General features: G+C 44.4%; 1 protein-coding gene across 3 annotated transcripts in view; it reads right to left on the reverse strand.

Moving 5' to 3' along the window:
- Positions 1-2,420: 2,420 nt before the first annotated feature.
- Positions 2,421-16,280, reverse strand: part of pax7a (paired box 7a) — a 44,665-nt gene continuing 30,805 nt past the window's right edge. For all 3 annotated transcript variants that reach the window (XM_040159525.1, XM_040159523.1, XM_040159522.1), the window contains exons 6-9: positions 16,086-16,251; positions 15,441-15,637; positions 3,766-4,015; positions 2,421-2,536 (exon numbers count right to left, since the gene is read on the reverse strand). In XM_040159525.1, the coding sequence (XP_040015459.1) occupies positions 2,421-2,536; positions 3,766-4,015; positions 15,441-15,637; positions 16,086-16,251 (729 nt within the window). The remainder of the gene's footprint in view (positions 2,537-3,765; positions 4,016-15,440; positions 15,638-16,085; positions 16,252-16,280) is intronic.

The following is a 16,280-nucleotide window of genomic DNA, read 5'->3' on the forward strand; positions in this document are numbered from 1 at the left end:
TGTTAGAAATGGGTTTGATACACTAAAGACGATTCTAAAATTCTTCCTTTTTAAAATATACACATGAGTGAGGCGTCTAAGCGGAGCAGTTGGTACTGCTGAAATTCAGTGCGGAGTCAACGTTACTTTGACTTTTAACTGCCTGAAGTCTTATTGGTCCACAAATCAAACGAGACTCAATTCAGTTCCCCAGATCAGAGCGGCTGTCTTCGCCAGCTTCATCATCATCGCCACGCTGAACCTGATGGCAGAGTCCCACACTGAAGGCTCAGGGGTTCAGGTACGTTAGGTCCGTGGGCCAGTCAAGTCTGGTCTGCACTGGTGGCCAAAAACTCCTTCAATATGCTCTGACAGGTAAAGACGTTTCATCCAGCCACCTATTCAAATATACAGTGGTCCTGTGGTCCAGGGAGTTTATCTGTGGTACCAAGCTTTCATTTTCCATTGAGCTCAGTTTGATCCTCATTTATACAATTTTTCATTGTGACATTTGTAATGGAATTTACTAATTTTGTACAAATTCATTCTTACCTGGGCCAAAAACAAGCACAACTTTTGGTCAAAACAGGTAAACCAATTAAATACAATTAAAAGGAAACCAACAGAAAACAAGCCAGTTAAGGAAACTCAAATTAAACATTTACTTCCACGGATCCCTTGCTTACCTACCACTCGACATAGATTTGTTTTAGTATAAAACATACTCTTTATAAACAAACAATACACAATCTGCTCCAGCTACTGTACAGTTTTCAGTTTTTAAAGGCGACTAAGGACCAAATTCTGTCTTGAGATTAAGTTAATAATTCTGTGAACATCATCAATATCACACTGATGCCAATGAAAAAAATCACACACATCTCGAGGGAACAGCTGGTCCTGGATCGTGTCGAGTCAACTATGAGTGCTACACAAATGTCTCATATTCACTATTCTTTAATTTTTTTTTCTTCTTTTTGTACATTTCAGTGAGTATGTCAAAGTGGAGGATTAGAAGGGGCTCCGGTCCAAACCAGAGAGGGGGGCCAATCAGTGGTGTTACCTGTGCCCTTTCACAACTGACTGGATTATATGATTTTCCAGAGTGCATGTGAATGGCACAGCTTGTGTGATTTTTAATCTCATAACAGAAAGCGCTGGAATGCGTTAGTATATTCGTAAATGGAGCCTGAGGAATGTTTCGAAGGAATGCTTATTTAGTCTGAAAGTGGAAACCGACTGACGGTGCATTTACAAAATGTGCTAATTACTCTATGAAAACAGAGATACTGGCTGGTAATGGGAAGGGTCACTATGAATTAGCTCTGACATTATATTTGTGTGATTTAATCTGCTTTACACTGTTTAAGTCACACAGGATTCCCTGGCAGATGGGGATTTGGGAGGAGTAGAGGGGGGGTATTGAGTTAGCCCTCCTTGGCAAGGTCCATATTTCTAAACAAAATACATTAATTTCCCCAATCCTGTTTTTGCAAACAATGCCCCCCTCCCCATGGACCGGGGCTAAGGATGGGGTGGAGGTTAGAAGGGGAAAGCTATTGGCCACCAAAACACTGCTTTAATTCCCTACAGAATCCATCCAGCCAGATTTCCCACAGAGTGGCCAAGTTCTTTAGGAATGTCAAGATGAATATGGAAGTGGGAAGGTCAAATCGCTCACCAACATTAGAGCTCGGGGAACAGGCAGAGGAACAGCAGCTTGGAAAAAAATCATCCTCTCTTGTGTGACTGTGCCGACACGCAAACATGCACACGCAACAGACACTCACTCCCAAATCGTCTCAGCCATCCGCTGTGTTTTACACACCAACATCTAACAGAGAAAAGAGATACGAATGGAATCAAAGAACAACATAAATCACATTAACCATAATCATATAACAGCAACAATAATCTTAACAATATCAAAAAAGAACAAGAATAAGAGTCGCTCAAATGATATTGGCTTTGTTAACTACTATGAACAGCAAGGTCAAAGTACATGTTGTTGATGGCTCTAAATGTGTGCTGGACTGCAGCCATGATAAAGAGGAACCCGGCTCAAGGCAGCCGACCAATCTTGGGTTGTCTGGGGTCCTGTCTGGCCCTCTGAGCAAAACAAAACAGGGTTTGGGGTAGGAGTACGAGTACAAGGAGCAGGCAGGGGTGCCCAAAGATCGAGAGGAGAGCGTGCAGAGCCGCCTGGTGGTTGACAATGGTGTTAAAAGTTTAGTTCCATTCCCAGAAGAGCCTTGTCACACCCGCAAGCGTCACTTTCTCCGATACGCAGCGAGGCTGCATGTCTGTGCGCTGATGTCATGGCCGGGGCTGCAGATCGAGCAGCAGAGAGGCGAGCTGGAGTTGGAGTCCACACTTGATGGAGCATGTAGGAGGGTGGCAGAGGGTGGAGGAGAGAAGGTCCAGGGTGTGTCCCGAGGGCTTTAGTAGGCCTGTCCCGTCTCCACCTGCAGAAGTCCCAGCACGGCCGAGTGGTCTCCGAGTTTCATCCTCCTCTGGGTGGACAAGCTCACGTTCTTAGCTAGGTAGTCTACAGCAGCTACACAGACACAAAAAGACAGAAAAAAACAAACATATGTCAGACAGGTGGTAGATTCCTGAGACATATGTCCTATTCACTCCCATTTCATTCCTCTGATTAAGGCTGAAATAAGTTGTGGCAGAAGCCGGTGAGTCAAATGAAAAACAATTCACAGAGAGAGAGAGTGAAAGATAAAAACCCCTCCCCTGTCCCCTGTCTGAGGTTGGCACGCTGCTGGCACGGAGCATGTGCATCCTGGTAAAGTCTCCATGCTGTCACTCAGACGGGTCCCTGTGTGTGTTCTATGTGCCAGTCTTCATTACACTTGGCATCTCTGATTTCATGCCCTCCACACTCCACATGGCCGATCATTCTCATCCTCAGACAGCAGCTCTCTCCTCTCTTCTCCATTCATTACCCATCCACTGTGCTCAATCACCATCTTAATTAACCTCACATCAGCTCACATCCGCACTGCCATCAGTTTCGTGCTGCTGACAAAACACTGGTACGCACACACAAAACGTGACGGATTGGCACATGCTCACGTGCATCCATGCACCACAACACAAACACATAAAAAAAAAAAAGAAAAAAAAGAAAACCAGCACATGCACAATACGCCAGATCACTACTAGAACCTGCGTATAAATACAAACAAATGTCGGCCTGCTGGCGCTGGCTGACTTGTTGGGGAAGTGTGCTTCATTTTACCTATTATGAATGGCTGTGACAGCATCAGTCAATTATGCTAATCTAATAAAGCAAACTCTTTCCTGCCCTAGGGGTGTGTGTGTGTGTGTGTGTGTGTGTGTGTGTGTGTGTGTGTGTGTGTGTGTGTGTGTGTGTGTGTGTGTGTATGTGAGTGTGTGATGGAGACAAGAGAAAGAGGGAAAGAGAGAGGTGGGCAAGAGGACACTGTGGCCCCTGAGGGTGTGCCGTTCTTTGAAGTGGCCCTCTCGTCTTTCCCATCCAAGTTGAGTGGGGTGTGACTAAGGCAGCTCTCTAGCAGGATGGTGTTGGTGGTGGTGGGGTGAGGGGGGTCTTTATCAAGAGCACGTGTCTTCTTTAACCAACCGGGGTGCAAAGGTCAGGAGGCTCTCTTGCCTGGGTGATGGGCATCACTTAATAGGCTTTTTAAATTTAGCCAATTTAAAAGGAGGATTGAAACAAATCACCCGTTCTCATCGGACACACAAAAAGACAGAAGCACTCATTATATAAATGTTAATGCCGGGTTTACTTACTCTGGCCGTACTGGCTGTACTGGTAGCCTGCAGTGACGGGGTCCACGCTGTAGCTGGTGGCGCTGTAGGTCGGGGGACAGTATGACTGGGAGGAAGCCAGGCTGTCCACACTCTTGATGGTGTCAGAGCGCTGGCTGCAGCTGGCTGAGATGGGGTTGGAGCTCTCCAGGCTGCTGTGCAGGGGGGAAATGGAAAAGTCGTGCTGGGGCTGGGAGGGTACAGCGCTGGGGTTACTCAGGATACTCATCACCTGGGGGTTGAGGGGGAACGGAGGATGTTAGAAATTTGGAAAATTGAGGATCAAAGCACTGACAGAGTTTAGGGAAAGTACTTTTTTCCTGAAAATATAGTGCCATCCTCGAACTTCACGGTAAAGATGCTGATAAAATACGCTATTTCAACTTTAAAATAGGGAAAGGGAAAAACTTCTGCATCTTTTTTTAAAGAGCAGGGGAATGGATACAAGGAGGGTGATGAGGTTAAAAAAAGGAGAAAGGGAACAAGAGAGACTGTTTCCAATAGCTGGCACTGCCAGTAAGTGTTCTGCTGTGGGACAGAAGGGTCCCAGGGTGATAATAGACCCACCATCCGTGCCAGACAGCCCCTGTCCCGGAGCCTGAGGCCTGAGCCTGAGCCTACAGCACAACAAGCACCAAGGGAGTCCCTAATCCCTCGCCCCTAGCCTACCCATCTCATGAATAGTAATGGAGTTGGAACTGGTAAATGATCCCCTCAGATCCCCACACAAAGTAGGCTCCACAAACCTTACTGAGGGCCCCGCTGATACTGCAGGTTGGGGCTCGCCTGAATATTACAGTGTGTATATCATTCAGAGTGCATAAAAGCTTCCAATTCAATATTCTAGATTAATGTAATAGCATGTGACATTCGTCAGAAGAAGGTCTCAAAATATGTAAAAATGGAAGAGATTACCTCTAGTGCTACTTCAGTCTGAAGCACAGTGGCCCAGAACACTGTGAAGAATTTTGTTTTCTTATGCTGCGACTTTCTTTAAGTGAAAAAGGGAAAGTGGTGAGCGTGTGTGTGTGTGTGTGTTGTTGGCAGAGGGTGGTAAAAAGGGAATTGTCCCACACATGCTTCCCTCCTATTGCAGGGAAGCCTCCCTTTCAACATCAGGTTCATGTTGAGTTTCGCTATGCTGCACTGGCCTTTGGCCCCTTGGCTGCTAAACCAATTAGCCCATCATGGAGGTGGTTACACAGGGGTGACACACACATGCAGACATATGTTTGCATGCATGCACACACACAGACACATACGACACAACCATATAGGCAATGCAAGGGCAGGCCAAATAGTCCACAAATGATGCGCTAAGCCATATCCCGCTGAGGGAAATTTAAACATATTCTGCAAATTAATCATATTTTTAGAAAAGGCCTCCCAGGAAATTCGAAGCACTCGAAGCACATAAGAAACATTAAGGCTGGTTAGTCATTTCCACATGTTAATTCTATCAATATGGAAACCCCCATCGTCCCTTCCACATCTGTGGACAAAGCATGTGACATGTATCCATAAGAGGGAGATTCATGGCCCTCTTCATGCTGGACACATGTGATGCTCCTTCCCATATGGAGCCGAGCTGCACACTCAGAGGAAGATGAGAAGTTTATGTCCTGATGCTTTGCGATGGCTGCGTGGGGGGGGGGGTTTGCTGGTTAAGTGTCCTAAGAGAGACAGCTGGAGGGTGTGAGTCCATTTTAGTCATTGGTTAATTGAAGCTTGATTACATCGCTTCCTTATGAAATAGAATAGCCAACAATTGGCTCGATTATTATTCATGCTCATAAAAGTTCTTCAGAAGAAAATGACTTCTTATCATTGACATTGCTGCAGTTTTTCTATTTTAGTGAGTTAGGATGGATCACCCACTTTAGAGTCTGACATGTGTTGTAATCTGTGAGGATGTAGCAGTCCTTCAGACATCCTTCCCAGAAAAAAAGAAAAAAAACAGAGGATCTTGTCTTTTGCTAGGGGGGATAAGGTAATTCTCTTCTGGACCAATAAGGTTTTCCTTCGCTGTGTGTCAGTTGTATTTTTAGCTCACACTGCTAGGTAAAAATCAATGCTGCGTCTCCAAACCATCCCCCCAATCTGATGAAAGTGCAGATAGATGTGAACTCATCTATCAGCCACCGGGTCGGACTGAGTTAGAGTCACTTCAGCCTCTCAACAAGAGTTCTTCAAACCCCATCTCTTATGTTATCCATAGGAGAGTTTTAATTGCTACTTTGATGTCCCCATAAAGTTCTTTCAGTTCAAATTCAAGTGTTAAATGATACTTCGTCACATAAGCTCGTAAAAAAGGTTTGCAGCTTGATACCTTCACATATTTCTATGTAAAACTAAACTTGATAGATATTAAAGTCTGGTATTCCTGCTGTGGTGTTGATTCAAAATCCCCCTCAAACTCCTAGCCAGCATATTTACTGTCAGAGAGGAATACAAAGTTTTTTGTTTGCCTTCTTCTTTTTTTTTTTTTACATATAAAGTGCACACAGTTTAATAGACATTAAGACAATGTGATTTTGGATCAACAAGGTTCTTGTTGCTACAGTATTTGATGGCGTTTCACCGAGTGACGTCTGCTGCACCAGGGTGTAGCTCAAATTTTAAATTACACCACATCCCAGTATGCACATAGGGACATTACACAAGACTTGTGGAGTTTGAATTAGTGCAAAATTTTAGAGCTGAGCAAAAAAAAAAAAACTTAACCACATTACTTTTCTTATATCATACTTTTGTTGAGAAAGACTGCTTCCCTGCGTCGCAACTCTACTTCCTTCCTTCCCTCCCTCTCCCCCCCTCCTCCCACCTCCCTCTCTTTCCTTGCATACAGCGTCCTCAGCAGCCCAGAGTTCGTTTGTTGTTTGACGTTGTGTGAGTGCTGGTTTGGGAGATAATGTGAGCCAGGACCTAGTTTAAAGGACAATGCTCCAGGGCGTTCCCTGCCTCTCTCACACCCCCCTCCCCTCACCCACTTCTTCTCCTTTTTCCGCTCCCTCTCTACAGATAGATTACTTTATAAATAATAATAAAAAAGTAATTAATTCTCTCAACTTCTGAGCCCTCCAGCCTGTGGCGACGTGAATGGGGAAGTGTAAATTGATACAATGTGCATCCTTTCAGATAAATAAATAGTGCACTTGAGACACAAAAAGAGGCCCTTTCATACCTCCCTAATTTCTTCAACAGTCAAATTACACTTTTTTTTGTCTGCATGAATGTTTGACGGGTTGTTCTTTGTTGGATTTCTTGCCAGAATAAAACAATGTGAAAGAGACAGAGCTGAGAGCAGAACACTGCGAGTGAGACAAAGAAAAATAAAAACAAAAAGAAGGGAAAATTGTCGGTGAAGGAAGACAATGCAGATGCGCTGCAGGACCACATTTTTATAAAAAATTGTCTGTGTTATTGCACTTCAACAATTTAATTCTAATATCTTGGGGGATGCTGTAATGTGCAGCATTTATGTCTTTTTATACTTAGCACTATGGACATCACGCGTCTCAAATCTGTGACTCACAAAATACATATTGCAACTGTTTGTCCCCATTCAAGCGAGTGACATTAATAAGTAGGCGCATGAACTCTTGTGTTGGACTAAAACAACACAAATTCACAAATGTCAAGAGAGGAAATGGAGCAGTGAATATATGAGAGCCTATAGAAAGAGGGTGAGGGGGGCAGAGGAGAGAAGAGAAAGTGATATAGAGTGAGTGAGAAGAAAAGTGGAGGCTTTGGGAAGTACAAAGACTCCTGTAGGACTGCACTGGCCTGAGGGCTAGCCTGCCTGGAGAGCTGATAGGAGCCCCTTCTGTTCCATTCCCGGCGCCAGCGCCAGCGCCAATACACCCCACTCCACAAATACTCTTAATCTGCGCAAGACTGGATTAGTTCCTCTGTCACCGATAGCTCTCCGTTCTGCCCAAATCAAAATGCCCCCAAGATGTACCTTTAAGTTAGGCAGAGGTCACCGGGGCAGACAGGGAAAAATGAGTACTCCAAATGTGTGTAAGTTATCTGAGTGGTGCAGAATAGCATCTTGCACCTTAGCAGATCTGTGTGGCTGATACTCGCTTCAGCAGAGAATGATTAAAGATCCACAGTGATGGCACTGAATTTCAGATCAATATTTGAAGGCCAGTCCTGAGGGCGTGATTACAGGAAGAAAAAAGTGCTTATTTCTGTGACCCTGGGATGCACACAGATCCAGTGACTGGAAAGAGTCTGACTTTCAGAGCAGCCAAAATATTAAACATAGACTTTTAAAAATATATGTGCATGAGAGCAAATTTGTCGAATAAAAATATAATTTTCATTGCCTCAAATCCTTGTTCACAAAATCAGAATCAAACCCCTAATAACCTGAAACAAAACCAAAAATGAAAGAAGTAAATAACAAATGAAAATATCAGGGACTTTCCACCCCGAGTCAGTCGACTCCTGCTCCCACAACGTCCCACCCTTCCCCCATCCCTCACATGAGAGGGCCAGCCCAGCGGGCAGCAAGGCCCCTCATCTGAGCAGACAAAATGACTATTTAAAAATAACAGTGATTGCATAAATTGAATTAAAGCGTTTTGGTCACGGTGGAGGTGGCGCGAGGGGTGGCGTGGGGCCACAGCAGACAGCCGGGATGGTGGCAGGCAGCAGATGAAGGGCTCGGGCCTGTATGCCACTGTGTTAATTGGCCGCAGCACATTAATAAAAACTGAAAAGTGTCTTCCACCAGCGCCATCGGATGAAGAGACAGAAACAAAATGAGAGGTAGAATGGGAGGAAGGGTGGGGGGTTGGTGCTGGAGGGAGAGAAACGGGCCTTTGAAGAATATGGGGCGTATGGGGGGTTGGGGTGGGGTGCTAATTGTGTTCAATTAAGTGGCTGATTGGCACTGACAGAATCTGGGCATTGACAAGTCAGGCGCAGATGAGGACGATTAGCGGGCACTGGAACAAGCTGTCACTCATCACAACATGTTAGCCGTCCTGCGCCTGTGTCTCTTCTCCCTGTGCTCCACGAAGCTGTTCGCTCATACAAAGGAGGCAAAAACAAGTGGAAATGGACTAGAATTCGTACTTATTTCAGGGTTACCCGCACCTCTTCTGTGTCTCTTTGCAAATTTTCATTAAGCTAAATCCTTTTTAGCCCACTTTAGCCCATGCTAGCCTTAGTGTTCAAGAAAGCACAGCTGCTCAAGCCGGAGGAAGGTCCCCCTCCCTCGTAAACATCCCACAGTATAAGCTATAAACTTGGCCCCGCACTAACCAGAGGTTAATATGCCGTCTATTGGACTGCAATTGGAGAACGTGTGGGGAGCAATCCTCTATTCTCTGCTAGTGATATGCTTGAGTAACTATGGGATAGATTCAGCCACTGGGAACAAGAGAGGCCCCTTCAAAGCGCACACACACACAAACACACAGACACACACGGACACACACGAACGCACACACACGCGCACGCGCACGCACACACACACACACACACACACACACACACACACACACAGACGTAAACTCTCTGCACCTTGCACCAACGCCTCCACTAAATTAAACGGCAGATTTTCTGATTCCAGGAGAGTGGTTTCAGCGAGGCAGGGCCTGTGTGTGTCTGAGGGAGCAGCTCCAGAAGGAAAGCGAGGCGGATCGAGGGGGTGAAGGAGAAAAAAGGGGGGTGGAGGAGGAGGAGGAGGAGGAGGAGAGGGGTGGGGGTTGTTTGCTAAAAACAGCAGGGGCCAGGTCTAGTGAAAAATGTCAGGTCAAATTGTTCTTGACAGTGTTAATATCTGCACCTCATAGCCATAATTACATGTAAATACATAGTGAAATAGCTCTCAGCTGGAGACTGAGAGGGGAGAGCTGCTGCATGAGACAACCAGCTGAGGACCCAACCACATCCCATATTCTCATCTTATTGTCAGGAGGAAGAGAAGAGGAGAGAGAAAGAGACACGTGAAATGAAGCATGCTGGCAGCTTTGTTTTTTTTGTTTTTTTCTTTCAAAGGCTAAGAAAACTGTGAATGTTGGATCAACTTTGCTGACAGGTCACGAGCATGAGTGCACAGTGAATGAGAGGTTAAGTGGAGAAAGTCAAGAAACCAGTGAGGGACATGCAGGAAGAGACAGAGGGGAAGGAGGGACAGAATGAGAAAACGTGGGTGAGAGAAAAAGTCAGATGGAGTATTAATCACAGCTATGCACCTGTCAGAGTGGCATCTGGAACTAACAGGAACCACATGCAGCTAGACAACATCCCAAAGCGCGGGCTAGCAGGGCAGGTTCACAGCAAACCAGCCCTCCGTCTTCCCCAGCCATCGCATAACCCTCAGTACCCTGACCCTTGACCCCGTAGAGATAGGTCACCCAGCACATTCCCCACCGACACTTCACCTGCCCAGCAGCCTGCTATTACAAGTAGATATTATTATTATTATTATCATATATATTTTTTTTTTCATTGCAAGTCACCTTCGAATTATGTGCGTATGAGGATGGAAATTTCCACAGATGAGCATGTGACACAGTGTTTGCCTGTGTGTAATAGGTATTTTAGATAGGATCGATGTCTGTGCTTATACTTTAATAAAGGCAGTACCACTCTCCACCTTATAGGCATTTCAACTGCGTGGGACACACAGCATGTGAATCAGTCTCAGTCATTTTGCTCCTTAAATCCCCATCTTCTAGGATTTACTGAAATTCATATTGGCTGCCTCTGCAAGATAAATGTAAATCACATTCCCTTATATTTACTATTTATCAGGATGCAGCAGCTCACTTTCAGCAGGAAATATCTCTCACCCGCACACAAACACCCTTGCATTTAAATAGCATTTTTATTGTCCGCCCTAGCCTTTCATCTGGGCGTAGGGAGAAGAGCTGCCTCTCCAGGGGAGAGAGTTGGAGCAAGAGAGGAAGGTGGGGAGAGAGAGAGGGAGAGAGAGAGAGCAAATCACTATTGGCAAGGCATCATGGGATGACAAAAAGCCAAATGGAGGGAAGGAAGGTTGGTAGGTGAAAAATAGATGATGAATACACAAAGCTCCAACCAAAAATATTTTGGAATGAAAAGGAAAATGGCTTCACTTGGGTGCTCGAGAGACCTAAAAGATGCAGTGAGCAACAAATGGCTGAAGTGGACAGACGGCTGGTAAACTGCGGTACTGTCTCAGCTACTTGCAAATGAGCTCTGCATGTAAAGCAGCAGCTATGACCATGATGTGCTCCACAAGTGGCACTGTGAGTTTAGAGTGAAAAAAGTACTGTTAGTTATAACATTACTTCATAAAAGCTACGCAGATATAGCTCTCTGCAAACTGCAGAAAACAAAATAAGATATCATATAGAGGATGAGGGCCAACACAACACAACGACCATGGTGTGTGCAGACGTACATTTCTGGCGCCATAGATGGAGAATATTTCCTCAGAGTTCAAAAGTGTTGCAAAAAAAAAAAAAAAAACAGCAAACACTAATAATCTGTTGAGAAACAGTTTAGCCAGTGGATATGATTTACAGTCCCTGGATTTTCTTGGCAGCTGCCAACAGCAGGTCTCTTTTTTCTGAAAGCCTCTTACATCTTTTTTTATACTTGCCAAATTGAAACAGTATTTGTTTTAATGGGAGTTCTAATTAACCAGTATGTATTCCCCCTCTTGCACTGTGAGTGGCTGAGCTATGAATGCAGGCTATGTGCTCATCCCCTTTGATTTGTTGTCAGTGGAGCCTGCCAGCTGACACAGTGCCCGGTGAGAGGCTTAATGCCCAAGTTTTAATAATGTGGGGGACTACATGAATCTCCCCCTCTCATTGGTATTCAGGTGCAGAATGTCTTGTTAGAAGTCAGGGAGGGAGGCGGAATGAAGCCAGAGCTCCAGATTGTTCCGTACATTTTCCCCTCTCCATTTCTTTTTTTTTTTTTTTTTTTTTTTTTTTTTGGCAACGGCAGAGCTTGCTTCTTAAAAATAATTCATCCCGTTTTTAAAAGAAGCGTCTGCGCTAGCTAATGGAAGAGCAGCAGCACAGTTTGGAGTCTCCCCTGGCTTATCTCTCTCAGACAGTTGTGGGGAGTCGCTGGTGAGCATGGTGTCAGCGTGCGTGGTACGGTGCAGTGCCGCGCGGGCAGGCAGGCCTGGGGACACAGATCAAAGGGAAGCAGGGGTGAGAGCCGCTCTGCCTCTGATCCCATGTACGTGTGTGTGTGTGTGTGTGTGTGTGTGTGTGTGTGTGTGTGTGTGTGTGTGTGTGTGGAGGCCCAGCCCACTCACACAGCCCAAAGGCCCTCCTCAGATACACACACACACACACATCCTTGTCATTCCAAAACACACAACACTTTCATAAAACTGCAAAACAGAAAAAAAGTTCCTCACAAAACTTTGCGAACTTCCTTCATCAAAACAGCAATAAAATCTCTTTCCACCAACCCTATATAGTTCACGGACTCCAGCTGTTCCTATCATGACTCCCTATCATGTTGGATAATCTGTTAACACCATACAACACCACCGCATGCATTCAATAGTGCACTTCCCACTTTTAGTCTGCAAGAGAGACGCTTTTTGTTCTTTTTATTCCCTGTTGTCATTATTTTCCATTTCTCTGAGGAGGGAAACCCAAGCTTTGCCACTGTGCTCCTCGTGCATGGCTTCAGCTGTCAAGTGTAGTTCAGTTGTTTTCTTTCCTCTCCCAGCAGGTGTCCCTGTCATGCAGTAATGAGGAATTCAGCCCAAATGTCTCCCCACAAAAGCAATGCCCATGAACACCGCTTCAAAGAATCATTTTAAAAGTATGGCGAAGGCTCTTTTGAGTTTCCTATCATTGGGTTTTGTTGAAAGTATACAATATTCTTGAGAGATGACTGTGTCTTGGCTGTCCAAGCGTGACCTTTTCAGTTACAGCAATGCTGTCTGTCCAAAGCAAATATTGCTTATTGGTTTTTTTAGTCAGAGTATGCAAAATTCAAATCTGAAGCATTATGATAAGCACCAAAGAGGTCGACACAAAGGCCTATTTCTAATGAAACGTTAAAAATGAAAAAGACAATAATGAAAAGGCAGACATAAGCTTAAATCTTCAGGTAAAGATGGCTGAAAAATACTGGAATGCCTGTCCTCCGTGCCCTTGCCTTTCCTTCTTTCCAACACCTGCTGTGCCGCTAAATGAAACAAGACCAACAACAAAACACACTTCTGGTTTCATACCTTTTGCCCAGCCATGCACAGCTTCAGTCTCACCACCTCTAATATACTGCCTCCCTCGACTGGCCAAACATGTTGTATATCCCACAATGACAGCAACCAGTTTGAGTGTGGATAGCTTTTCCACCGCCTGTAATGGGAAAATGTGTGCTGTCGGGATAGGTTATGGGATTGGGATGGACGCGAGCTCCTGTCGGGACTGCTGAACGCTGCAGGATTCCATTACAGACTTGGCACCTCGCCACTGCAGCCCATTTACTGGGAATCAGAGAATTTTTGTCAATCTTTACAGCAACCGCTAGGCCATCAATGCCAGACACTTGAAGAAATAGCTCACACATACCAATGCACGAGCATATCTCCTGCAAACAGATGCTGTCAAATTCTCATTTCCAACTCGATAGAGTGTATGTTTGTGTTCCTTTTTTCCATTACAGAGACGGGAAAACAGGACAGGAAAAACATGCTGTAAATCATGAAAAATAAACTGCAAAGTGTCAAACGAGTGTCGATAAATTTTCCAAAGTAAAATTAGTTTAAATGCAAGCAAAGACAAAACAAAGTCTTACTTGGATAAGGTAAACTGAATGTTTGTTTTCTGTGTTTTCTGTGTTATGGATAGCTGAATATTTGTGAACTGACGGGGGGGGGGGGGGGGGGCTGCCCAGCCCAGCAGGACACTACACCACAGAGTGAACTCTGATTCTGCTGTCAGTGGGAACATTCATCTCCATGCTGAGAGACTGATAGGAATGCCATACAGCATTCTGCAGGCATTCAATACATTTCAATTCTGTGCAGTGCAAACATGGTGTGAGACATCAAGACATCCACACCACATGCATATGCCCCCCTCAACAAAAAAAAAAAATCCACAATTTAACTTTAAAATAAATGAATGACTTAATAAACAAATAAACTCTATTTCAGGTGGGTTTTCATAAAGACTTCCATCAAACCCACTTGATAGAGTAATTGAATACTGAAAATCCATGCTGTACAGTTGCCCAAAGGCTCCTGTTCTAATCCTCACTATGACAGGAAATGTTTAATATCCCAACACATTTTTGAATGCCTGTGCAGAGAGGGAGAAAAAGCGACAGTGTACCCCATGCCAGTATTAGAGAGAGCCATTAATGAAAAAAAAAAAAAAAAAAAACGACTCCATGTTCCTGGTGTTTTTGTGCAGGTTTGCAGTGAGAGCATTAGCAGTTAAAGCCCCTGTGCCACGATTAACAATCAAACACGCTGTGAGCCTCCATGTTATCCTCCGTCGCTCCAGCAGGAGAGAAAATCTCTTTTTTGTCACAAAATCCTTAATTCTTTCTTCTCTGAAGAAAGAGGGTAATACCAAGAATGTTTCCAATCTGCTTTGAGAAATATTTGAAGAAAAAAAAAAAAAAAACTCCCAATAAAACACGTGTGAACGACGGGGTAATTGTGGACAAATGCAGCATTGAAATTCATTTTCAACTCTTTACACACCATTTCAATCTTATTTTCTGCCTGTTAACCACATCTTGTTGGTGAGGGTGGGCAAGACTGGCCAGTATTGATGGGTAATTGTGTATAATTCACTCCGTACACACTATGTGCATCAATACAAATCATTTTTCATTCTGTGCTACTTAAAGCTCAACCCTTACCATAGAGTCACATTTAACCGCTCATTAATGGAGGTGTCCAAAGAGGTTAACATGTGAAATCCAGCACTTTTCAGAAAAGGAAGCAAACAAACCTGCACATACAGTATCGCACATTCGGATGGCACAGAAATTATGCTTTTCATGATGGGGGGGTGGGGGTTATTTTAGGGGCTTGTACAGATTTAAACTACAAGTAGGAAACCTAGAAACCTAAGAAGGAGTGTACGAGGGCAGGTGAGGTGACCTGCAGGACTAGAAAACCTCACACTTGGAGAGCTCGACCCCTCTGTCACTCTGTACATTGAGCTGTCTGGAAATGATGCGGTAAAGACAAGAAGAAAATCACACATAACACTGGAGTCTTCCAGCTGCAGACAATTACGTGAAGAAGATTATGGGTCTACATTTATAAGCTTTAGCTAATTATTTCATCTGCATGTGTTCTCACCGCGCTGTGCAGGATTTAGACGTCCCAGGAAAGTCGAAACCGCTGTTTGGAGAAGCTTGAGTACTTGCGGTACTATCAAGATGAATTTTAATTTGTTGATGTTAATCCAATTGTTTTACAAATGTAGCAATTTAGAATAGCTAGAATAAATCCAGGGCTTTGGAAGCCGAACATAAAAGCCCACACTGGCAGTTATTTTGCTGAACATGCTGTTTCTGAATTTTAATTTCAGTCAAGTACAATTACATGTTCTGAACAGTGAGATGAGGAGGAAGAAGCCTGAAAAATGTTAACACTACCTATACGTGAAAATATAGATGTGGCGTATTGAGGTAAAGCCTGTTGGACTGACCTGGGGGGAGAGCCCGTTGCCGACAGGGTTCATATGGTTGCTGGATGCTGAGGGGCTCATGAAAGTATCGGAGTAGCTGGAGAAGCTGTGACGATTGGACGACAGGCCATAAGCAGAGCTGCTGTCAGCACTCAGACCTCCCTGGTGCATGGAGGACGGAGGCAGGGGCTGGGGTCTGTGCAATGTACTGCTGCCCTCTGACACCAAAAAAAAAAAAAACACAACACCGAAAGTGCACAAGTAAGAACAAATCGAGGTAAATATATTTAAAATTCTCAAACAGGAACCTCAAAATGGAAGCTCGAGAGGTCGTAAGTCAAACATTCATTGTCCTTCCTGCAAATTCTTTACCCAATAAACATATCTTTATACATTCAAAGTGTTACAAAAGACAGATATAATCTGCTTCTTGTAACAAGCAAGAAACGAAGTGAAGGCTTGTTTCTGTCGCACTGTGACAAAGCTGTGATTGTAAAGATAACTACTTACTACATGGTTCACATATAATCTATAATGTTGTTAACTTGAACATATGGATGACATACAACAAATAAATAGCACTAATGTAATCTTTACCAAAATTAGATTAAATGTTTCAGATGGAACAGTTTTGTGAGAGTCTGGGTGTAGAAGTGTCGGTCTTACCCTGTGATAACGTGGTGCTGGGGTAGCTGGACTCCGGTAGCTGGTATGTGGGTAAAGTTGGCATCCCTGTGGGTGGGAATCCTCCAGGAAGCAGGTGGTTGAAGGCCGCTAGTTGATTGGCCCCGGCCTGTTTACGCCACCGAGCTCGTCTGTTGCTGAACCACACCTAAGGAAGAAATTAAAGTCTTAGAAAAG

The sequence above is a fragment of the Xiphias gladius genome, chromosome 21, assembly GCF_016859285.1.
Source record: "Xiphias gladius isolate SHS-SW01 ecotype Sanya breed wild chromosome 21, ASM1685928v1, whole genome shotgun sequence".
In the NCBI taxonomy this organism is placed as follows: domain Eukaryota; kingdom Metazoa; phylum Chordata; class Actinopteri; order Istiophoriformes; family Xiphiidae; genus Xiphias; species Xiphias gladius.